Source organism: Melozone crissalis, unplaced genomic scaffold (assembly GCF_028551555.1).
Source record: "Melozone crissalis strain CALT ecotype California unplaced genomic scaffold, PUWL_Pcris_2 ptg000068l_1, whole genome shotgun sequence".
NCBI classification, from domain to species: domain Eukaryota; kingdom Metazoa; phylum Chordata; class Aves; order Passeriformes; family Passerellidae; genus Melozone; species Melozone crissalis.
This window is the reverse complement of record NW_026535846.1, coordinates 10,493,610-10,519,448: the sequence shown is the minus strand read 5'-3', so window position 1 is coordinate 10,519,448 and position 25,839 is coordinate 10,493,610. Positions and strand designations below refer to the sequence as shown.

Genomic DNA, 25,839 nt, shown 5'->3' with positions numbered 1-25,839 from the left:
TGAGCAGTTCTGAGTGCCTTCGTCAAAAACAGAAGCGTTTAACTTTACACAGTGCTTTGCATCAAGGTTGGCAGGGGGGAAGCAAACTACCTGAGCAGTCCTGGAAGATCTAAAAGGCAGGATTTATTAGTTTTAATACTCGAAAACTAAAAAATCTACCCTGATCATAAACTCAGGAGCTTTGAGTCACTGAAGAAAGAGACAGGGATTTTTTTAAAAATTGTAATTTTGGAGTTTAGAAGCCCAAACTGAGTGACAATATTAAAATCATCAGTCACAGCGACCTTGTTTCCAACATACAAACCTTTGCTCACATCTTCTATACAGGCAAATCCTGTTCACTTATTGCCTTTATGCCCAACCTGACTAAGGAAACAAACATGCTCTTTGCCACCCACTTTGTGTGGCTGTACTTCCCTGTACCACTTCCAGGGATTAAGGGGAATTTGGTGCTGGGGTAGGTCTGGACCAGGCCTTTGCATTAGAGAGAATACCATGCTTATTGACAGGAGTTTTGGTCCCCAAATCTGGAAACCAGCCCCCCATCTATTTACAGCTTACTGCAAAACAATTCTGCACTGGGTTAGTTAAAACCATGAACTTAAGTGTTTATGTAAGAACCCTTTTTCTGAAGTGCAATAATGGTCTATTAGCTTTCATTTAAATTGGCTCCTAATGGAGGTAAATAAAATAAAAAGCATTGTTTTCACCGTGCCTGCCTGAATCCCAGCACACACCAGCTGATGAGCAGTGTCATTACCTTGCTCAGACAAGACCTGAGTCCTCCTGATTTAAATTCTGCCCTGAACAGTTCACCTTTCACATGTGTTAAATCTCAGCCCTGCCATGCAATAGTTCCCTTCATATAGGGTTAAAGCAAAATACAATAGAAATAAACACAAACAGGGCTCAGCATTCTACAGGCACTTTGAGGAAAAAAGGGGGGAAAAATATTAAATTAACCATAGGGAATAATTGCTTCAAAATTTAGTTGTTCAGAAAAAATTACCAGTGTTTCTTTGCACAAGGAAATATGCCTGTAATCTCTGCCAGACACAAAACCAGGAGCAAGGAGTTAAGTAATGAGCTAAAAATGGTTCAACTCTCAAAGCAGATTGTAAAGCAGGGGAAAACTCCCAGGGAAAGCCGAGAATAAGGTTTCTTAATCTTCCACTGAAGGGTCATAAATGTGCAAGCTCAATACCTCACAACCCTTTTTGAGTAAATAAAGGTTTAAAATGTTCCTTCTTTAGAGCGACTGAATTCCTTTCCAATGTGACCTCAGCATGCCATTCCTCTGTCTTTATCTGCCGACACAGCAGAGCTGTTGACCTTTCACCAATGACCTGAGCAATCAATAAACAGCCCACAAACTATCTCCACAGAAATTCTCCACCAAGAGTTCCTCCCTGGCTCTCTGCCGCTCCTGAACTTTTCCTCAGGCCCTGGGCCGTGCGTCACTGTGACTTAACAAACAACACAGGGCTCAGAAATACATTTTCTTGGGCATTTCCTATCCAAACATATTAAACCTGTAAGTGGTTTTGCTGCTGTTTGCAGTGCCACAAGCTGCTTTCATGTTACTGTAGGATCTACAAGATCTTTGCCTCACGCTAAGCACTTTGTGTTGATTTCCAAGGACAGAATCCAAACTCAAAATAACTCAAATATGCTCAAACTGTTGGAGAGTAAGATAACAAATCAAGAAAATGAAAAATCTTATTAAAGACTTGCCTGAACACTGATTGGCAAAATTTAATCTTAAAGAACATTATTACACAAAGAATGAACACAGTCAGTTACAGATGCCTGGAATAAGAAGAGAATTAAGGCAGCTCAGAAAATACTAGTGTTACTATGCGAGTCTCTCAGATGAGTTCCAAAGCTATAAATTCTGTTGTACTGTCACATTACATGAAAAAGGCTCGAATGCAAATTTTCTATCAATATGATTTATGAAATCCTGACTCAAACAGAGACATACTTTAAAGGTGTTACAAAATGGGGAATCACTCAAATGCTGCAATATGTGTTACTGGGGTACAGAAGGGAGAACAACCATTCCCTGCAGTGCTTACAGCAAACACACCTGAGCATTGACCAAGATCTGAGAAGCCAAAAGAATGAAAACCATCAGATATCAGCCATAAGCAGAAATGAAACTAATTAGCCCATAGAGTCTTCATCAAACTGAATGAACACAAAAGTAAAGCAGACCTGCAAGTACTGAAAAGGGACTTAGGTTATTAAAACTGAAAGAATAACAGTTTGAAGAGCTTATTCCCACGACAACTAAAATGCTTAACAGAGATGGAGTTTCTCTACATCTCTACATATACATACACTCATATATATGAACTTCTTACTCTCTATATACTTAAATTCTAAGGAAGATCTTGCAATGGTTCTTAAGACATTAATAACATTTGCTGATCCAAGATGCCTAAAGTTTCAAAAGCCAATAAACCTGCTAAACTTTGCTGAACTGCTACTTTCTCGTATGCTCCACATACTCCAGAGGACTGATTTATTGTTTCTCTCCACACAATTAAAAAAAAAAAAAAAAAGGTAGCATGATTACAACTGTTTTCTGAATTTTTCTCTTACATTAATAATGTAAATCAGTACTAAGGGAAGCATAACATGGTATTCTTTTATATAGATTTTTTTCAGTCTCTCTAGCTTGAAAGTATGTTCACTGGGCATTGCTACAATCCACTAATGACAAAGATTAGCTCTTCAAATGGCAGTGACAACAAAATTTTAACAAAAGTGATAAAGTGATTAACCTGCTTGTTGCAGAAGTGTTTGCATTATTGCCTGCACTGCAGAGAGCTGCAATATGTGCAGCAGCTCTGGGTTATTTATTTATCCTTAATATAAACAAGCCAGAGTGGCTCAAATAGCGGTACTCAACAGATTGCATTGATGGATCAATACAATATTCCAGTGAAATTAAACTTCAGGCAGACAAGAGCTATCAAACCCTTTAAATAAAAAAAACACTTGGCCTTCTTGTAATTTCTAAGTCCAGATCTCACAGCCTGATCCCCCCAGCAGGATTTCATGGGTGGGAGCCCCTGCACTTCACCTGGGCTGTCTCATGCCTGGCCAGGGTGCCTGTGAGAGCTGCTGAGGCTCTGTGTGAGCACAGGAGCCACCTGCACCAAGCCCCAGGCATTTCTGAGGCGTCTGCAAATAACTTGGTGAAGGGAGAGAATGACACTCTGCAGATTTCCACACATGACAGCTACTCCTCAGTGTAAGAGTGGGAGTCAAATGTCCTGTTTGGGATTGCTTAAATAAACTGGCACAGATTTCCAGCTGGGCACCTCTCCTGCACGGTCTGTGAGTGCAGGATGCTGGGTCAGGAAGGAAGTGCTGTGACTGCTGCACAAGGTACTCAGAAAAGCAGGAGCCCTTGGCTACCACAGAGCTCTGTCAAGAGGGACCGACTGGAAATAATATGGTGGGAGAAAATGCAAGCCCACCTTCCCCCCCCCCTTTTTTTTTTCTTTTTGCCTCTCAGGATGTACAGAAAAGCCCTTGAGATCCCATCACTCTCCAGGTCAAAGTTGTGTGGGAATACTTGAGCTGTGCTGGGTTTTTGGCTTTAGTTTTTTGTTCTTTTAGTTTTCTTCCTTTTCTTTTTTTTTTTCTTTTAATCTAGATGGAATTAATTGAAAGTGCTGCTTAAGAAGAAAATAAGAATGTAAAACTGCAGAAGCACGATAAGTAGGTGTATTAATAAACAGGTTTCTAATTTCTTATCTTTGATGGTATTCAGTACTATTTTAAATATTCTCAGAAGAATCACAAACATACAGAAGGTCATATATAAAATCCCTGATGAAGCAATTTAATGCTAAATTAAAGCTGAAAATAGGTAAGCCCAACTCTTGGGATCTTGGGTATTTTCAAAGACTAAAAAGGAATCAACACTACCCAAAAATACCATGTGTTTTTCAGATTTTTAAATATTTATTTCCTAAATTAAATCGAGCAGGATTAGCTGGTTCTTACAGCTTAGCAGGAAACAATTTAATTTCCAAGCCAATTGTATATTGACAGTTGCCAACAATGGGTTTGCTTTATAAAAAGAGAATGGGAAAATAGTTGTGCATTTCTGAAACACTTCCAGAAAATTTCCTTTGAGAACACACTGAGTGAAAAATACAAACAGGCATTAAACATGAATGTAATTTAATAAATATCCACTCAGCTATATGGTGTGATAAATAGGTAATAAGAACATAATACAAGCATTTACCTTTCAGCTTCCAAAGGAGCTGGAAGCTAAAACAATAATACTTTCATTAGACTCTCCTGCCTGGCATCAAGAGCCAATTTCCACCTATTAATATGGATTTCTATTACCTGCCTTGTGAATACTGTTAACCCATTTATCAAGCAAGAAGCCATATTTTTGTCACTTATTACAAGCAGAAGGGGAGCAGAAGGATTGCTAAACCATGTCGTATTAGAGCATCAGATTAAATCATTTGACCTAGAAGATATCCCACTTACATTTAAAAAGAAAAAAAACCTCACTGCAGCCCTGCTCGTCTTACATTCAGTAAGACCTCTTGCAGGACCAAATTTTTCCTTGTGAGGTCAGGAGAAAAAAAAAAGGAAAAAAAAATCAGTCTGCAGACTAATTGTAAACTGGGTGTATGTGTAATTAAACACGCCTCATTGGTTCTCTTGATCTGTCAATAGTGGGTAGGAGGAGGTTGATTTAAGTTAAACGATTCAAGCCTTATGAACATTTGTCCCTTTTTGTGTCCTCTAAGCAAAGCATCACTGAACAGAACCACAGCCAAACATGAGGAGCTCGGAATTAAATGTTTACTATTCAGATTAGAGTGGTGCCCAGAACATGCCAAGCAGTTTTCTAAGTGCAGAGGGAGGTGCTGGGACAGGCCCCTTCCTCAGCTCCTGACGGCCACCAAGAGCACAGATCCCCCACCCTGAGCAGCGTCCCTCTCCTGCTCCCCTCCTCTGCAGAGGGGAGATGAATGGAGGGTGCCACGGCAGAGATGACAGCACACAGCTATTAATCACATGCTTGTGGCTAAACACACTAAATTCCCACTTTCCCGCAGTGCTGAGGCCTCCTTGCCCTCACAGCCAGTTCTCAGCTGCAGTGAGCAGCACTCAGCAGCTCATGGGTCCAAATGAGCATTTAGCTTTAGCCCCCCTGTACCTCCCTGCTCCACCACTCACCTCTCACTAGGCTATCACAACTATGAATTTCTCTTGCTATTCACACTGGATCAGATCATAAAACATGTCTGCTTCCATGCCTGTGATAAAAGCTCCACAATCTGCACCTCAGCCCCACTTTCTCTGGAGCAATGACCCAGGAGCAGTACTTGTATTCCTCCCACTCGACACAGCTCAGCTACAGATGCCAAAAATACTTAAGACCTCAATCCACAAGGGATATATACAGGATCCGGTGAAGCCACAGAATGTGAGCAAAGTTTCTGAAGTTATAATACCTCAAATTTTCTGCTCTGTGTTCACTGGAGCCATTGAAGATATTGAAATTGAACTGGGATATCTCAGCTTTCCTTGCCTCATTCCCTACTGCTGAAAGACCACAAACTTGGTCACTTGGCTTCAAGCACTTGGTGCTCGGTTACCCCTCTCACCTGGCTATTCTTGTTTCAGCTTAATTTGGTCAAGCCACTGAAGTCTCCCTCTGTGTATCTTTTTGTAAGACTTCCATACAACTTCCACTCCTGGCACAGCAGAGCTTCCAGCACCACGCATTCCAGTGGGGCCAAGGGACCTCCAAAACTCCCACTGATAAAAGAACATTTCTCTTCTCCTTCCCTGAAACCTCACAGTGATCCTTAAGTTAGTGAGTTACTCAGAAGTCATTGAGAAATCAGGCTGCTCATTATACTCCTCAATGAAATTATTACCACAAGTAATTCTCAGTGCAGTACTACAGGTTACCCAATCTTACATCCTCTTCAAAAGACTCAAAAAGTTCTGCACATCTGTGAAACACATTTTTAATTCCTCTCATACTCTTGGGTGGTAGTTTTATCCCATATTTTACTGTTTCTCACACTGCAAGTTAATGCATACCCATTTATTTCTCAGTGGTCCTTTAATCCTTTTCTGTTCGTGCTGCAGCTCAGCACAGGGATGAGGGTATCTCTATAAGCCATGTGCTCAGGAGGCTCTATCAATATGCATGCACGGTGCAAGGCAGAAACATATTTCTGCTGAAGAAGAATCAGAAGTTGGGGTCAGACATTTTATACTTCAGCCAGATTTTGATAAGACATATTAGGAATTCATAGGGCTTTTATCATTTTCAACAGCAAGAGGATTAGACCCTACACTGACAAGAGCAAGAACGTCAGTTGTTAGAAGAAGCATGTGCCACACTGAAATATAGTAAAGCACCTGAAAGACAAAATGTATTGTCTGATAAAAACACTCTAAGCACTTTCAAATTCAACCCAGTGATGACTTGCCGAGTCAGTGCTTCATTTGTCTGGCAGAGTCAAAATTACAATGACTTCTGTTCCAACACTCAAAAATGCAACAGACGTGTAAAGGGAAGCCAGGATTTAAACCATGGCCTCACACAACAGCAAGGATTCAAACTATGCATAATATACTCATGTTTAGGTCATAGGGAAAAAAGGAACAGTAAGAATCTTTATTTGGATTCTAAAATATTATGCAGCAAGCTTGCAATGTTGACAAAAAGACCAAAGCAATTTTTTTTAACCCATATCCAGGAAAAGGTAAAGATAATGATTCAAAAGCCCCAATCTCCTTCCAGTCTGAAGAAACATCCCAAAACCAAAAAGAATCTCAATTTCATCCTTCTTCTCCCTAAAATATGCAGAGCACTGCAAATGTGTTACAAACTAAATGACTTTTTGTACAGAACTTTTAAAACCCTTGACTTTTAATAAGGTCGTGCATCATTTGATTTTAATTACAGATTTTTTTATCCCTTAAATTTGACTAAAAATGATGTGATTTACAAAGCAAACAAGCCAGTTAAACAAAGCTAATTAAATTCACTAGAGACAGCCTTGCTTTTCCCCTCAGTGAGTGTTTATTTCAGCTCCCAGTGCTCTGATAGCTCCTGACAGCTTGCTGGGACACAAGAAAGAAGTAGGTCAGGGTAAGCTGGAATCAGCAGCAGAGGATCCCATTAGACAGGCTTGTAGGGTAATACGGAGATCGAGGAAGTGTGTGATGTAGTGACAGTGTTAGAGACACATAACAAACAGCCTGAGGACAGCCTCCAGCACAACCGGTACATTTATCTTCTCTGTGTTATAATGACCCCTCACACGGCTCAGCCAGGCTGTGATTTCTGTACAAGAGGTGCTGTATGACCCCAATGACAAAAGGCGCTCCCGCTGGCCAGGCGGGGCCGGGGCAGCGGCTCCGCTCCCCGGGCAGGGCTGTGCGGGTCCGTGCGGGTCGGGTCTGTGCGGATCCGTGCGGATCTGTGCGGGTCTGTGCGGGTCTGTGCGGATCTGTGCGAGGTCTATGCGGATCTGTGCGGGTCTGTGCGGATCTGTGCGGGTCTGTGCCCCGCTCCCCGGGCAGGGCTGTGCGGGGTCTGTGCGGATCCGTGCCCCGCTCCCCGGGCAGGGCTGAGCAGGTCCGTGCCCCGCTCGGGCTGGGAACGCGAGAGGGAACTCACTGCGAACAGAGATCAAAGCAGAACAACACTGGCGTCTCCTAACCAGCTTCTAAATCATTTTACAGGTTGCAGTGCCTACACTGGATCTGTAATCCCAAGCACCCTAAAGGGGCAAGAGAAGCCCCGGTGGCAGCTAGGATTGCAGCAATCCCGCGTGATGGCGCACAGAGGATGCCTACTCCCTCTGAGCCGTCCTCTGGGGGCTCCTGGGGAACCAGCACCCCGGTCCTTTTATGCCACCGGATGGGGCAGGAGGGCTTGGGTCTGTCTCCCCTTGCCACAGCACCTCTGCCTTCGGCAGCAGCGACTGGCAGGGAGGAGAGGCTGAGAAACCTGTGGCTTCTGCTGGTTTCCCAGATGGGTTTGCTGTGAGATGAAGAAACATCAGCGGAACCAAGGAAGAGAACATAATCAAAAAGACCAAAGTGATCCATGTAAAATATAAAATACTCTATGTACCACTGTTTTAGATGATTTAATGTAAGGTGTAATTATACCACATGTGTATATACCCAAATACTTGCTAATGCAGCTCTTCCTTCCTGAGGAAGAGTGTAAAAGTATTTTGTTTAAGTGCCTGGGCATAAGAGCAGAAAACACACCACCATAAACTCTCCAGTTTCAATATTAAGTCAGAGGCAAGTGGAAAAGCAGAGTGCTAACTCCTCTTGTTCTTGTGATACCTGCTCACACCATTGAAAGTTCAAAGTGCCCCCACCATCTCTGGCAGTGCTGTCCATACACCAAACATTTAAATTATGAGAGTCCATTTCTCAGGCTCACCCACAGCCAGAGAGATTTTCCCCAAACCCAACTGTGAGGCTCACATTAAAAGGAGAGCACAAGCGTGTGCTGTCTCAGAAAATAGGTACTTTTGACAGGAACAATTTGAATCGCCATGGGCATAAACAAACACAAATGGAGAATGTTGTTTTATTTTGTTCAGAGCTCAATACACTCACTCTGCTCAGAGATGTCTCCAGCATCCACTTCACTTGAAGTGCGTAAGTGACTTGGTTTGCAGCAGCAATGGGGGCCATCCTAATACAACAGGAGTTTCATTTTTCTCACCCATACTTCATTCCCCCTTTTACTCAGTTAGAGTGCATCGTGCTCAGCATTTGCCCCCTCTGTTTCTCATTACAAGCTTTCTGCAGCACAGTCCCCATCCGGTGGCAGCCCTGCTTCCTGTTCTTCAGGGGGTCACGCTGTGTGGTCACTTGCACCCACCCATTTTATGACACCACACATCCCTTTCCTGCAATTTTCCCTTAAGCAGACAGTTCCACTGATTTCACAGAGCTTTGCACTGATTGACGCCTATTTGCTCCACCCCTGAGCATGGAGGCAAAATCCCAGCCTAGTTCAATGTCCTACAGAAAAACATGCCTGTCCTAACAAAAATATGCATTAGGATAAAAGCATTAAAATAAAGGAAGACAAAGAGAATTATCAGAGCAGCACTGCCTGCAAGGAAGGAAGGAAGCTTTTAATAGCACTAAAATATAAAATTGATTTGTACACATATTTGATAAAAATCAATACAATTAGCAAGTAACTGAATACTAGAAAGGGAAATTGATTGCTCGAGGGCCCAGAGGACTCAGGGCAATCAGTCCATTCTTCTAGCTCCTCCACTCTTAATAAAAATTTACTTTTTCATAATCCTGCCTGAACTCTTTGCCCATTAATAATGCCACTAAATAGCTCTTCTTTTAGCACTATTATTGCAGACCTGCTTGAATTACATTTGGAGGCAGTTTCGAGTGGCATGTCCTGGCCATTTTGCTATCTGCAGCACAAACCTCTGAGCAAGAGCATAAAAGAATAAGGGCTAATGAACGGCAGCACAGGCACACTTGAGAAGAGCTTATAAATTTAAGTACCAAAGTTTAAATAAACGGATTACCATAGAATTGATTTGCTACATCAATTTGGTCAGCTTTTGCTGATACATCATTCCTGCCTCAAAAGAGAAGAGCCACCGGTTTGAAACAACTAATTAAGCATTTTGAACCATGGCCTTACAAGGGGAGTGGGGCTGCACTGCTCTGCTCTCCTGCCTCCCTTCTCTCAGCCAGTGACTCCTCACTGCAGCATTAAAATCATTACTCCACGTGAAACAGGAGGCTCAATTTACAGTCAAATCTAGATAAAATGAAGTGGCTTCTATGGCCACCATCTCAGAGTGGATTTCAGTTTCAGCCAAGGGCATGTTCTCTTTCTTCTTTAAGGCAGGATTGGAGGAACTAAATGGCAATTGCTTTGCCCCACAGAGGAGGAGGGAGGCTCCCAGGGGAGCCTCCCAGGTGAGGGTTTCCATTACAGTCAACCAGCTGCACAACCAGATTGAGGATGCACAGAACTCATATGCATCTACCAAGGAGGCTTCTCTTTCAAAAGATCAGATGCCTTCTCAGACAAGGACTTTCTCAGATGTTAAGCTTTGTCCACTGACTCATCTTAATAGAAAGCTCTTTAAGGCAAAAACTACCTTTGGGCCCTCAAGAGGTTCCCTGCCAGTCTGCAGATCAGGGTGACATGGCCTTTGCTGCAAACCAAGGCCCTGATGTGGCAATAAACTTCAGTGTAAACTCAAACAGAGCTCTATGAGTAGCTGTACTCCAAAGCTGTATCCAAACCAAAGGTAAACAAATAATTTTTTCAGATTAATGAGATCCCTTGCATACTTAAAATTCAACAATGTAATTTAAGCACTTTCTAATGCAGTAAGCCATTGAATTGATTAAAATTGTATATGCATCTCATCATATTCACTTCAGCAGAGACTCTTTTATTCCAGAAATCTCAACATACACTTATTTCTCAGTGGTCCAACCAGACCAATGACTAAACTGGGCCATTATATAAGCCTAAGGAAAGATCCACAGGTGCTTTGCAACTCAAGTGGCAACCTGTGGGAATGCCTCTGTAAGGGAGGAGGAAGGAGAACAGGCTGGCAGGGCACAAGCCTAAGTGATCCCTCACTGAGCTCTTATGATGTTCTTACTCCAAAGTCTGTCCTGCTGCTTCTTCTTACACAGAAGAGACATTAGTCTGGACTCAGAAATAGAAACCTGAAATTACACAGTTTCAATGCTGGCCTTCTTTGTAACCATGACCAAACTACTTTAATCTCCTTGCTTCCGTTTCCCTGCCTTTATTAATAAAGCCAAGGGAGTAAAACTTACTTCACCTAACTCATACATCTTTTGTGAAGATGAAATGCTTGCTCTGTGTAAAGTACTTGGAAGATGAAAGACATCAAGTAAATATTAATCATAGTCACCACACCTACCAACAGGATCTTCAGTACACTGATTTGGATCCGTGCTTGAAGAGGCTTTCTTTGTGCAGTTCAGGAACTATGCTTTCTTGGAGTAGTAGAGCTGAATTAAAGCTAATCAGGAATTCCCATGTTAATAGGCCTTCTAGCATTCACAAGATCATAAGAAGGATGATGCTTCCATTTCAAAAGACAGCACAGTGCCACAAAATGAATTACATCAAACTGGCTGAAGCCCATTTACAGCATGGTCATGGAGGAAACTATTGGAGTTCATCCACCGACATTCATCTCAGGGCATGCACACTTGTAAATCAGCTCCTATTCAGTAATGAAATGTCGAGTGACTCATTCTTTCTACATTTGAAAAAGCTCTCAGAGAGAACCAAAGAGTCTTTTACTTTCATGTCTGCTTTTATAAACACTGAATTACATCTCCTTACTTCAGGGAAGCTACAATGCTTCAGAACCAGCTGTAAAAGAGAACATTACCATCCTTGGTTCACAGAATCCAAGGCCACCTTAAGATCCCAAACTGCTGTTGAAGGAGATTTGGAAAGATGTTTAATTAGCAGCTCAGATGATCTGACCTAGCTTCCCAGCGCACAGCAAGGTGCACTGGTCTCATGCAGACATGCCCCTGAGGCTGTCCCAGGGAAAGCTGGCCTGGGGCAGGCTGGCAATGCTGCTCGGGGCACTTCTGCTGCTCCATGTGTGTCAAGGGCCAGATTATTTACTTAACATCTTAAGCAACTTCTGCAGCTCAAACTCAGCTCATGCAGCCATTGGTGTCCTGCTGGCAGTGAACTGCAGTTTGGCCAGGTGAAAGCTGCCCTCACTCTTTCTGCCTGAACCAGCAAATTCACAGAATAAGGACAGCAGGGCAGTCATACCTTGACTTTTGCCCCAGTGTTAGCACCAGCTCACATCCAAGGGGCACATCCTGCAGCTGCACAGGGACCAGCAGCAGTGTTTCAGCCAGCTGTGCAATACCTGGGCTGCCCCAGCACTGTGCTCACCCAAAGAAAAATCCTTCTGACAAAACAAAGCCAACCAAGCCATGCCTGTGATCACAGGGAGTGCTGTTCCCTGCCACAGCTCTGCTGCCTCTGGAGAGGCGACACAGGTGAGATCCCAGGAGCAGAGCAACCACAACAAAGGCATGAAGAGAAGAGTACAAGGGAAAAACAAGGGTTGCAAACTTAAAAGAGACAACAGAAATAAAGAAAAGCAGTGCCTGGAAGTCAGTGTCCAAGGAGCACAGAACAAGTTTGCACACAGGAAGCACTTACTGCTTGAACGGAAGCCGTAGGAGATGCTGGACCTTGTGGACCAGGCACGTGAGAGATTCCAGCCTTACTGAGGCAGTTCTGGACCTGCTGCGCCTCCATTATCTCCCACACACCTGCCCAGTTTCCTCAGCTCTCCTGTCTCCTTGGCTTTGCCCTCCCTTTGGTCCCAGCCCATCCCAGCTCTCTCTGCCCTACCATTGCCTCCTTGCACTTTGGACCTCTTCACCTCAAGCTCTGAGGTTCTCCATGAGTGGCTGCAGCAGCCCCAGCCCGCGCGGCCGGTGCTGGCAGTGCCGGGCTCCAGCAGGATGAATGCACAAACAAACAGGCTACACTACCAACACAGCTATGCTCCTAAAGGAAATGACCACTGGATGTTATTGCATAACCCTTCTGAATAATGAACGTGTATTTCTTGAAAATACATGCCACCTAATCCCCTTGGCATGGCAGACACGAACCACGGGATGGTAATTTAAGTTAATCAAGCCCTAAGTTCCATGCAAAGTTTAACAGTTTGCTTCACTACAGTTTGAGAAGTAGATGGCAAAGCACTCAGTGGCACATTTTCTGCCATTCTTGTACAAAGGGCTGTACCTGTTTCTGTTCCAGGCACGAACACCAACAAATGGATGTTTGCTGGACTAGCTGGCCACTGAATACCCTGAAATAACATAGACGTAGATGCTCCACAGGGAGGTCTTGTGGGCAGCCAGAATTGGTCATTTCCTGGCTAGTTTGCCATTACTGCCATTCTTAGATATGATAAAATTAAAGCTACAGGCTCGCATAAGGCTCTTTGTAAGTAATCCAGGTCTGATCTGCAGAAGTACCCACATCCACAGGCAGTTCCATGCAGACAAGTAGGACAGGTTTTCTTATTCAACAATACTTGAGACTGCTGTTGTAGCTCACAGTATTTCTACATATACTGTCTTCCAAATGACTCTGCCTGGCATGTGGGCACCAGAAACCAGTCTGAGGGTGGCATTTGGATTTCAAACCACCTCTGTGGACAGTCACTGAAATGCTCTATTTCTGGCTAGTTTGTGGGATGCTGGGCTGGGGGAGAGAAGAACTGACAAGGGGAGAATAGAAATTTGTAGATAATGTGTAAGGCCAAAATGCTTTTAAAGAAAGGGCAACTCAGATGGCCTAAGTCAAGCTTTTTCTAGGTATGTAGAGAGAATGGGAAGCAAGATGGTGAGCAATGAACAGTTTATCCTAAGACATTCAACATCTTCATAATTTATAAACATCATCAAAAAACCACACTTCTCCTTCAAAACAGAAGCTGAGCCCCCAGCATGCAGCGAATGGTGGTGGGCTCAGGGGATGTACTTACACTAATGGACTGGGCCATGGCCATGGCTGCCCCAAGCATTTCTGGAACCAGCATTTCTACAGCAGCACCGAGGAGAAACGCTTCACGTTTATTAACTTGGTTGGTTTTGATTGTTGGATTGGCTCCCCATTCCCAAGGCTCTCAGATTTATTCTTTTAGCTTAACACTACAAAGTAATCAAATCACTCTGTTACAGCTGACAGACTGTGGGAGCCCTGAAGGGGAGGGGAGAGCTCCGTCAGAAGAAACAGCTACATTTTCTCTTACATCCTTCACACTTACCCAAAACTTCAGATTTGACTCATCTACATTTCTGGAATTCAAGAATATTGAACTTTAACTGACATGGGAAGTTATTTGAAGATGCAGGACTTTCACTTGAAATTAAGTCTGATCTACCTCCTGGGATCAGGGACCAAGATTCACATCTCATAAGTACTGAAAAGCCCAAATGCACTCTCATTCTGCTTCAAGTCAAACACAAGTGTTGCTGCAACCAAGAAACATCTTTCCAATGCTATGTAAATTCAAACCAACAAATTCATACCTACGAAGAGGAGATGAGATGGAAGATTCAAACACGCCTTTGTGCCCTTCCATCAAACGTGCAGAATAGGTAAGAACAGGAAGACAAAAGAGATGGCTCAGAGAGTCAAGATTAATATGGAAATGGAGGAAAAAGGCATGCCTTGGGCTGGATTTTGTCTGTCTCTCTTCAGTACAATTTATTTTCAGCTTTACGCTATGCAGTATTAGAAAATGCTTAGCACACAATACTTGTGTGGAAGACAAAGAAAATTTTTTTGATTTAGATGAATTCCAATGTCCTTGTCTAATGTTACCCAATGCAAAATTAGAAAGAAATTACTGCTTGCTTGGTCATGTGTTTTTAAAAATAATTTGAATGACCCACTGCTTCAAGTATGGACAGGGTCCTCTGTTATTAAAATCCAAACAAAGTCTGTACTCAAATTGACAGGGTAAAGTTTGAAGAAAATCCCCCAATGGGTTTCTTTAATCGAGATAAACAAACAAAAAAACGCATGAAGCCTGTGAACAAACAATCTTACAGGCTTTGGACTTAATATACCAACAATGTCAAGCATTTCAATGCAGTAGCATCAAAACTAGATATTTACTGCTTGGTAGTGAGTAACCCTTTGAAAAGGGAGGAAGAAAAATTCCTTTTTAATGAGTCACCACTTGACAGTCAGAGATCAAAACCTTTTGCCTGTATTTCTGACTAGAAGACTGTATAAACCTGAGTTTTTCTCTGTTTGAATTTATTTAAATCAACATAATTAATTAAGAAAATAAGTAAGTCAAGGTAACAGAAAAAGTGAGGTCCTTAAAAGTACCTGACCATCAGCAAGATCTACTGGGTTACTGAAATATCAAATGCATCCAGAAATTATTTCCTTATATAAACTTGGACTTGTGAAAATCCTAGTAAGATTTTAACTATCTAGTGCAAACAAAGTGAAATTATACTCAGTATCCATTCTGATAACCACATGAAATGAGTGATACATAATTATCCTTAAACTAATGTGAATGTTTACATACTAATGCTTGGGGACAAAGCTACTGGTGTGTTTGGAACTTTTACAAATGTTTTGTAAAATATTGACCTTTTTACTGTTGCTGAAAACTTAAACCCATAAAGATCCATGACAGAGAATGAAACATCAAAATACATGCCTGAGGGTAGATGCCATTTTTGTCTTTAAATATTTTCTTTAACCCTACATGAAATTCTGAAGTTTCAGCAAAAAGAAAGATACAATATGTGTTATATCGGGGGGGGGGGGTGGGGGGGTGGGGGGTGTGGAACCCTAAATTGGCATTACAGCCAAAGCAAAGAAATAAAAATGTTCTTCAGTGAGGAGGATTTCCAGTAGGATATCCCTGCCTTTATTTTGAATGTAATTTCCAACAATTTGAAAGGACCCTAAAGACCTCAGCTGGTAACAAGCACTGATATTTTATTTAACTAGTTAAGGATACTTAGTGTGAAGGTAAAGGTAAAACACTGCCATTCCCATTTTACAATGGACAAGTATAGAACCTAGGAACTATTTACTCTTAAAATTGCCTCCAGCAATACATACATACAGATATTCAGGCCCTTTGAAAAAAAATGTGGACAATTTTGAAACTAGAATAAGCATTACTCAGCCTTGGCTTGTTATATGAAAACTGATATCCACAAAAAATCCCACTTGCTCCACAGAGCTTTCCAACCATCCTGAACTTCTGACCAGTGAGAGCATCTCCAAACCTGACTGTCAGCTCATGGAATCACCCCGTCCCTCTCATCAGTCGATCTTAATTCATGTTCGATTTACTTGTAGATTGGAAGTAATTAGAGTAAATAACCACAGTAACTGGTAACAGTTTGGGAATTGAGGGAACTGAAGAAAGAATTCAGAGGAATAATCTGATCTACTACTGTAAAGAGAATCAATCATCACTTTCCTTCCATTAGTCTTTTTGGCAATCCTGTGTCACTGTTGTCACAAGCCTGGATAACGATGCCACATTAATTCTCCTTTTGAGAAAGGAAATACAAGATGTGACTCTAGAACTGTGTCCTACCTGACCTTGGGGAATCTTTAGGGGAAGTTTCCCATCAAATGCACCTACAGTTTTTACTGAAGGAGAATTACTGAGCTTGGCCCATGCTTTGTAACTCAAATGCACAACACAAAAATATACAACCAATCTTCTGTTTCCATTTGAAATAAACTATTAGTACATAACCAATGATTTTTAAAATCCAACCTTACATGAGAAATTATGTTTTCAAAGTTAAAATTACATTTTTAACAAGCCTAGCTCAGAGTTGATGAACATGGTGCTGGATGACAAGACCCCTACTGCACATTTCTGATGTAACACCAACAGCCTTTAGCTACATTTTAGCCATATTTCCCTAAACTGGAGATAGCCTGCATTTCCCAAGCCTAACCTTTCCAAAAGGAAAAAACCAGCAACTGACACCTTTGTTGCGAATATTACAGAATTGGAAAAGAAGAAAGTCATCCCATGTTTCGTAACAGGAGCAGACTCACTCTCTTCCTTCAAGCCAGCAGGCTGCTCTCAGTGTGAACTGTGGCACTGCTGATGTCACTGTGAGCAGGGACAAGAGGACATACGGCCTTTTGTACTGTTCCCATGATGCCGCATGTTAAAAAAACCCAAAAATCAAAAATCATTATCCAGGCTGGAAGAAGCCCAAGCCATCATAAATGTTTGTTTACTGCAATTTGGCAGACCTTTTGAGAAAAAACAACAAACTGCACTTAGATATGTAATCTTAACCCAGTATGTCAGATGGGAATCCAGCAGAAACCATGCCATTATTTTGAGGAAACCATGAATTATTTGGGGGAAACTTTTGCTGGGATGCTTATTTGAGTGTTTCTCTGTAAGTAGATATCACTTCTATTACTGTGGCAATAACTAACGAGTTAACAACACTATTTACACTAGTACTGTTGTATCATTAGAAACAACAAGATTATGTACTTTAATTCTAATGCCAGCACAATTATTTTAACACCAAGTGTGTCAGATCTGACTCTGTACCCCCTAAATTAATTTCAGAGTAGTGGCTAAATAAAATGACATACTTCTTTGTGCTTTTGTTATAACACGCTCATGTGCAGCAAACTGTGAAGAAAATGTAGTAATTAGAGGTTAAATTAATCCCTGACAGACAGGCAGCTTAGTAAAGCTGGGCCCTCTTCAGAAAACAGAGCATAAAGCCTGCCAGTCTTTCAGAATTAGGCACAAAGAACAGGGAAGATTGGCAAGTCCCTCACTGCTGTGATCCAACCGAAGGCATGGAATGCTGAGAAGTCGGTGTAAGGCTTGGAGCAGCCAATACTACCAGGCAGATCTTGTGACAAAAGTGATTTAGAGCTCCAAGGGATTGTTGCTGCAGCCGCTCCAACTGCCTGATCAGGATCAACCACTTGAAATTACAGACAGTCTTTTGCCCAGCAGAACAGGCTTCTAACCACCGTGTAATCTACCTCGAGACATTAATACAAGCCAACAATGGCATTATATTTCACAACATAACTAGAAAGTTACCTTGCTGCTTCAGATTTTAATGCAGGTAATGGGTTTCATTGCCCTCAACAGAGTAAATGTGCTGGGTTACTCTGAAAGCAATAAATAGGTAGGTCTGGGGTAGGCGTAACTCTCAAATCTGCTCAGAGTTTTGAGGTACTTAATTCTAGAGAAAAAGAAACTTACACAGAAAAGAAAAACCATGCAAGAAGAAAGAGGCAGCCAGATCATGATGATGATACCCAGTATTTCTTTTCTATGTGTGTCAGCAGAGGTAAATGTTTTTCCCAATCTCTCTAGCTGTGGCACATGAAAGTAGCCAGGTTTTAAATCCATGCAAACATAGCCTGTTATCAACAGGGAGGTAACTGAAGGGCACCTGTTCTGTGCTGTGAGAAAAGCATCTTGGCTCCCATTCTGGCAAATCCTTGTCCAGGAATTGCAGAGGCACTACTGCAATTCCCACCAGATACCTTCCCTCCAAAGGTGGAGGGTGCAAGGAACGGGATTCTCCCTGGGCTGATGCTGCTGCCACTCCAGAGATTGCCTGACATGGGGTGACACCTGGCCCTGCAGGGGGAACCTCCATCCTGCCTGCACCAGGCTGAGTCCCCAGCTGGCCCTGACCAAATGGGAAGGCACGACAGGCACCTGCAGCGTGATCGCCAAGAAAATGAAAATAACCCCAAAACCAAATGGGAAAAAAGCAAAATGCCTGTATTACAATTAAAGTCAAAGTCAAGCAGGGAGCCTGCAGAGATTGCAAATCTATATGGAAATGCTTTAACAGCACCAGCATTTCACCCAGATCATCAATTATTAACAAATCAGGACATGCCTGATGGGGTACTTATGTAACACTCCTTTATCAATAAAACTGCCAAGTCCCTTCAGGGAAAAGCACCGTGGCTCTCAACAAGTCACAATATGGCACTTTCCTCTGGACAGGACACTTCAGTGAATTCTGGTCTGCCCCTCCTCAGTCTGGCCACCCATTCCCAAGAGGAATCCTGGGCAGCCCAGCAGCCCCTGCCAGAGGCCCAGGGTGCACCCCAGCCTCCCGTGAGCAGCAGCCCTTTAATCAGGTCAGTGCTTATCAATGGCTCATTGTAGCCACGAGGCAGCTCCCAGCCAAGGCCATATGAGATCCTGCATCCCTCTGCATCTCCCACGCCCGGGCCCCACGGATTCAGCCTCCAGCCACACACTCCCTGGGCACAGCAATGTCCTCCAGCCAGCCCAGCTGCCTAGTGGGTAGGGAGGGCAGGAAGGAAACCCACAGCTCTTTCCTCTGCTCTTCCCTTTGGGCACAACAGGTTCTCCACAGCAGCAAAGAGCCAGGTAAAACTCGTCCATCAGAGATGGTACACTGAGCCCTGCTTTGCTTCCACTTAGCTCCCCCCACCAGGTGAGAATGAGCAGGGCAGAGGCACACAACAATTCCCTGTCTGTACTGAAGGGCCTGATCCTTGAGCCCAAAATTCTTGGTTCAAATCTGATCCTCATCCACTACAAAGTGGAAAAGGACTGCTAGGCTGGGCTCTGGAAGGAGAAAGCTGGGTGTACTCTCCTACCACCCAACCCAATGAACACCCTGCAGTTAACCCAGGGTGCACACCAAGGGTAACAGCTCTGAAAGACCTACTCCAACTTGGCAAGTAAGTGCTGCACAAAATAAGTATTTTCTTCTTAAAGGAAAGTAATGACTTAGTAATACTTTTTCCTCTACTTAATAAAATGAAAAATATTACCAGTGAGAAGGGCTCCCAAGAGGAATAAGTACTCCTTCCAACTCATTTGCAAGCTATCCCACTCTGACTGCACTGCTCTCTGGTAGTGTAACTGGTGACTTCTGAAACCATGGAGTCACATCCTGAGAGCCACAAGCCCTGCTTTTGCTGTCACCCTGAGATATACTTCCATTGTGAACTGAGCTAACAGGCCAGTCCATAGCAACTGCAATGAGAAATATCTACCAGAAGACAAGGACATAAAGTGAAACCTCTAAATGACAAAGACTTCAATTTTCTGTGCAAAGCACTGGCAGTGATAATACAGAACAAGAGAAGGAGACTGTAATACAAGCACAGACTGTTTTGCACTTTCCCTTCAGCTGCTGGGAGTCCTGAAATGGGTTACAGAAAGTTAAAATTGTGGTACTGATCACTGCCTGTTCTACAGGGCTGTTTTTAAAAACTAAACAGCATTTTTCTGTTTCTATTTTCACTTAAAACAATATTCCAGTGTCTTCCAAAAGCCAGTCTAATCCTGAAACAACCCTAATGAGAGCCGTATTATACACCCAACCTGTTTTATCACTTATTTTTTCAGCAATTGCCTTTTCAAGGGTACCCCTTTTACGGGTGCACAACACAAAACTTGCTACAAGCACACAGTGGCATCATGCACATTTGGCATTTTACAGCTGTGCTCTAAAGTTCCCCTTCAAAATTACTGGCAAGGAAGGAAGTTCTGTGTAATTTTAGCACTCAACATCTGAAAAAATTAGAAATGTCCCAACTGTTCTTTGATATGTAGAAAAGAACAGTTGAAAAACTTACAGTTGACTGGTGCTACCTAGGTTACCCATCAATGGCATTGAGACCGGTATATTATTAAGAGAGGTGTATGATGGGAATTGGTTTATTGTGCTGATCCATAGTAACCAACTCCTGTTCGTCCATCATTTATCTCTCTCACCAGCGACATATGGGTTTGTCTATTCACACTCTCAGCATTCTCTCTGCTCCAACAAACAGTCAGCCTTTTCTGCTGGGATAAGGAGATTTTTTAGTTACATCCATTATGTGCGTATCAACATTTATGGCAGGAAGATAATTGCCAAAGAGCTCAGGGGGATAAAAGCTCCCTCTTTATAACGCAAACCCCCTTAAAAAATCAATATTGATATAAAACAGTTCAACACAAAGCCTTGGTGTGTCTTCTGCTTCCTTCAGTTCAAAATGCTGGTTTTGGGGTTTTTTTTTTAAACATTGCAAGTCAAACTGGAACATCAGGTAGAAAGCCTTCCTAGTGAGTTACATCACTGTCTTCCCACAGAGGATGATATAGCAATGTACAATATTAATTGTTCCTCAAAGAAGTTTGCAGCAAATGTGTCAGATATAAAGAGGGCTCCTTGGAGAGGTGCCAGCACCATTTAAACTGATTTAGCTATCTTTATTTGGAGACCATACCAATTACTAATGAATCGTAACTTATAGTCACCTTCGTCTAAACGCTGAAAAACGCTGACACAGCCAGCACCAGGGAACAATGAAAACCTGGGGATTCTGCCCCTCTCCCTATTTCAGGAGCTCAACCTTCTACTACTGCATACCCCAGTTTGGATAAACCCATTTGTCACAGCTTCTGCACTATTTACTTCACTTTCCCATGGCTATGTACTCATAAAAGTTATTTTAAGGCGACTTTTATCAGAGTAGCAAGTAACATAGAACATTTATTGATTAAATCACAGGAACCAGCGAGTTGCACTGTACTTAACCTACAGGACGACTTAGGCATTTTTCTTACTGTTATTCTTGCCCTTGTGTTTCCTTCTGCCTCCCTAACTTTTGTCATTCTCATGAAGCCCATTTTTGGGTCAATTCTTGTCCTACAGTCACACTCAGGCACACTCAGGTTAGTGACCTCTTAAGTCAGGGCAAGAGTATCACCCTGGCACCTGGGATCATGAACTCTTGCAGTAAATCTTCCTGCATATTCAGAAACCATCTAGCACAATAGCTTCTTAATCCCGTTTTAAATCGCCAAATGCTGCCACACTGTAACGTTTACAAGGGGGTCAGTAAAAAACATTGTATTTATTAAGCACTCCTACCTGCGTTAAGAGGAACTCATACAAAAAATATTTAAAAATATAACTGCCTCCTTTAAATACTAATCCCTCTCTAAACCCTCTAACAATTACTTTAGCTTTTAAAAAATCCAAGACACTTTACAGTTCAAAATACTCAGTTACAAGGGACCAAAAGCAAAGCCCTGTCAATATGTGCTTTTCTGATTTTGAAGTATTACTTAAAAGGAATAAAAATAGAGCTGAAAAACCACATGTAAAAAAAAAGAGAAAAAAACCCTCAGAAAATAAAAAGCTGGATTGAATTTGAGCTGCTCAATTGAGAACACTGAACAGCTTTTCACTCACTCGAGGGCTGTTAACTGCATGTTACCTGCCTTACAGTACAGACTATTTGTTTTTTATCCCTGAGCAACAGACTATTTCCTGGTTGAGTTTAAAAACTCTGTGACGTTCCAATATCAACCCACACATGTGTGTCACTGTCAACGTCAGTCGCAGGAAAACATTAGAAGTCACCCCTTGCTAATGCTTTCCTAACATGGAATTTCCTTGTACCTCGCCCCCCAGCCCACCTCCTCCTTCAGCTGAGAGCATCCTTCCCAAAGCGCATTTTTTTTCTCCCTCCTAAACATATGGCAAGGAGAGAGGACTGAAAATGGGCAGTGCCAGCACTAGCTCGCTGCTTTTTTAGGTGCTCGCGTGTAACTTACTCAAACTGCTCACGCTGCCTCGCACGGGGCGAGCGCGGCCGCGGGGAAAAGCCCCCCGTGCGTGGGGGCTTCCCCCTCTCCCGGGGCGAGGGTTCCCCCGGGCACTGCCGGTGCCTCCCGCCGCTGTCGGTTCTGCCGGCAGCAGCTCCGCCCCGGGAGCGGGAGGGCACGGACCGGGCAGCCCGTTCGGGGGAACACCGGTGGGTCAGGGGAGGCAGCACCCAGCTGGGAGCGGGAGGGCAGAACCGGGCAGCCTGTTTGGGGGATACCGGTGCACCGGGGGAGGCAGCAGCATCCAGCTGGGAGGGCAGAACCGGGCAGCCCATTCTGGGGATACCAGTGCACCGGGGGAGGCAGCAGCACCCAGCTGGGAGGGCAGAACCGGGCAGCCCATTCTGGGGATACCAGTGCACCGGGGGAGGCAGCAGCACCCAGCTGCCGGGACCGGCGGGTTCAAGGCCGTTCCGGCTCCCTGCCTCCCGGAGGCACCATATGGTCCATCTTGCACATCAGCAGCTTTATTTCCCCATCAGCTCGGCCCAGAGGGGGAGCTCCGGGAGCAGCGGCCACCCCCTGCCCCGCAGCCCCCCGGGGCACTGGCATTAGGCATTACTCGGGGATTACGGGGCTAAGTAGGGGAAGACTCGCGTTATATAACCGGGGGAGCGTTCCGCCCTCACGGCGCTCCCACAGCCCGCCCTCCGCCCCAGCCGGGGCGGCCGCACGGCGGCGGCGGGGGGGGAGCCCGGCGCCTCCCTCCGCCCCCGGCCCGCGGAAGGGGCCAGACGCAGTTAATCCCCCCGCTGGCGGGGCGGGGGAGGCACCGCGGGGTGCCCCCGCTGCCCGAGGAGGAGGAGGCGGCGGAGGAGGAAGGCTCTTCCAGGAGCTCCTCGCGAGCCGCCGGTGCTCGCGGCCTTCAGCGGCTTCCGACGGGACGAGGCGAGCGGAGCCGTCCCCCGCACGCCGCACCGGGGACAGACCTGCCCGCCCGGCGCGCCAGGCCGCGGCTCCGCGGCGCCTCCCGCCCCGCTCCCCGGCCCCGGGCTCCGCCGCCCCCCCGCCGGGAGCACCGTGGAAAACAAAAGCGGCCTTTTAATTTATTGTTCCGGGGGGGAGGCCGGAGGGGGGGCGGTGTGAAAGGAAATCAAAGCCCGTTTTCTTCCCAGAAACGGCCGTTCTCCCCGGGATCCCTCCGAGTCACCCTGGTGACAACCCCCCTCCAGCCAAAGACGAACAAAAGCCGCGGTGCCCCCGGCACCGGCGCTCCTCCGGGCCGAGCAACAGGCCGGGAGAGGCGGCGGAGGAGGGACCGGGAGGAGGGACCGGCTATTGACGGGGAGAGGGGCAGCCCCTGCCTTGGGGGGGGACGTGGGACCGAGCCAGCGAGCGCCGTGTTTACCCTGCCGTTGCTCTGAGCCCCGATCTTAACCACAGCATCAGAAACCAAAACAGTTTAAAGCGTGAGTCAGCACGCGTTTTGTTCACGCGTTCTGTCCCGAGCACACGGACGGACGGCAGCAGCGCCCGCACTCGGGGCTGCTCCCGCACACGCGCTCCCGCAGCCCGGGCTCAGCGCCGCGCTCCACGCTCCCGTCACCAACAACCCAGGGCTCCTTCGGGGCTCGGACGAGCCTTTTGTTCACAATCCTGCCTATCGAACGTGCGTTTCAGGTTCCCAAAATAACCGGGCACGCGGCTGCCAACGCAAATACCAGGAATTACTTAAAAAATTATACTAGAGGGACCACCGCTAGCCCCTCCACGCGTGACACCCTGCCGGCGGAGTCCCCGGGCGACGACGGGTTTATCCTCCCCTGCCTGTCTGATCCAAGTTTAGCTGGAAATCCCCGGACCATGGCTGAGCCGGCCCGGCCGCACTGACACGGGAACCCGCGGGCTGGCGGTGCTGGGCGCACCGGCGTCTCCCCGCTCCCCTCGCCCCCGACAGCATCCAGCGCCTGTTCCCGCAGCATCCAGCGCCTCTGCCCGCAGCCCAGCGCGTCACCACCCGAGCAATGACACGGAAACCCTCGGAGCGTCCCCCGCTGCCGCGCACCGCCTGCCCCGCCGCCGTGCCCGGGACCGCACCGCACCGCAAATCACCTTCTTCACCACCATTTTAAAGCCCACGGACCCCCTCCCTCCTGCCCTCCTCTCCGTGGTCCGACTTCAGCTCTGACCAGAATGGAGGGCGAAATTCCCCCCCTCAAGTTTCTGTCCCCTTCCCTCCAGCGGCCCCGGCACACGGGACCCGCGGGCAGAGCCAGCCCAAGGTGGGCACTTTCTTGAACCGCCCCTGCAAACTTTCCAGCCTGGCTGCGACCGTGCCGAGCCCGATGAGCAACTGTTCCGAGGGTGTTTGAGTCCTTTTAAACCAGCTCCTACTTTCCCAGCCCATATCGATTTCAAATGCTACTTACTGGAATATGTGGCTCCATCCGTGGTGCTTCTACCCGCTGGGAAACCAGCAGCATCTTGGACTGGGAATCAGCCGGCTTTTAGATCCACTTTGGCTGTATTGAGCAAACCCAGCGCCGCAGAGGACTCGCAGCCTGTTTTCTCCTTTTAGGTTCCAGACAAGTTCATCCTGGCGTTGCAGTTTGCTAATGATTCACTGTCTGTCTCGATCTGCTCACTACATTTCCATCAACCCACAGCTTCCTCACTTAGAAGGTGGAGTTTGTGGGGTTTAAGTTACTGATAGGCATATCTAAGTGCTGTGTCACTCAAAGAGGAGGAGACACACACACACTCACACACACAGCCCGCACACTCACACACACGAACGGCGCCAGGCTTAAAGGGGAAGTAACACTTTCTTCTCTACAGAAATTGGACACCTCACAGATCCAAGGATTTAATTTTCTCTTTCTCCGTGCATGAAGGCGAAAATTAACCAGCCGATGGTCAAAATGTTAATACACAAAAAGCTGCTTAGAATGTTTAGCACCTTCCTTGTAGACCTTCAAATTCATTTAGTACAAAGTCAGATAGGTCAGAAAGCTACTGGCAATTAATAGATGTTTTTTCCTTCCAAATCAAAGTGCTCAAATCACTGAAAAGAGAGCCCAAAGCATGAAGTGTAAAGGTTTGAGTTATTCTTACAGAGTGTAGTTTCCTGTCCCTTTGTGACATAGTTTGTTCAGCACTCTTAACACAAAAGGGTTAAACTCATTTCGCCAGGTGAACCCAGGTTAGCAAGAAGGAAACAGCAGAGTTCTTTCATTTTCATCTTTTGTGCTATGTACATGTCTTTTTGAAGACAGACACAATTCCAAATAGAGAGCTCCCATAAAGCCACGCACTTCTTATATGACTATAAATGTGCCTGCTACAAGCTGCAACCTCTGAATACTAATTTTGATAGACCATCAACTGAAAGCTGAGAACCTATTCAGACCTCCTCTTGGACTGTGCAGAAAGAACTGGGAAGAGCAAGCTGCAGGCAGCTAGGAGAGCACACTGGGTCCACAAATAATTGCTGGTATAATTTCATTTTATTACCTTGCTAAATCACTACAATTGTCACTCCTATCCTGATAAACTGGAGATGCTAGAAACTCTGTCCCAGTACATTGACTCAATGGATGAGGTGTGGAAGACTTACTAG

The 25,839-nt window shown here is 45.0% G+C and overlaps 1 protein-coding gene across 1 annotated transcript in view; it reads right to left on the bottom strand.

The window, feature by feature from the left end:
• Positions 1-24,962, bottom strand: part of MAMLD1 (mastermind like domain containing 1) — an 80,539-nt gene extending 55,577 nt beyond the window's left edge. The window contains exon 1 of the mRNA XM_054289799.1: positions 24,650-24,962. Coding sequence (XP_054145774.1) covers positions 24,650-24,703 — 54 coding nt within the window. The 5' untranslated portion in view covers positions 24,704-24,962. The remainder of the gene's footprint in view (positions 1-24,649) is intronic.
• Between the last annotated feature and the right edge of the window lie 877 nt (positions 24,963-25,839).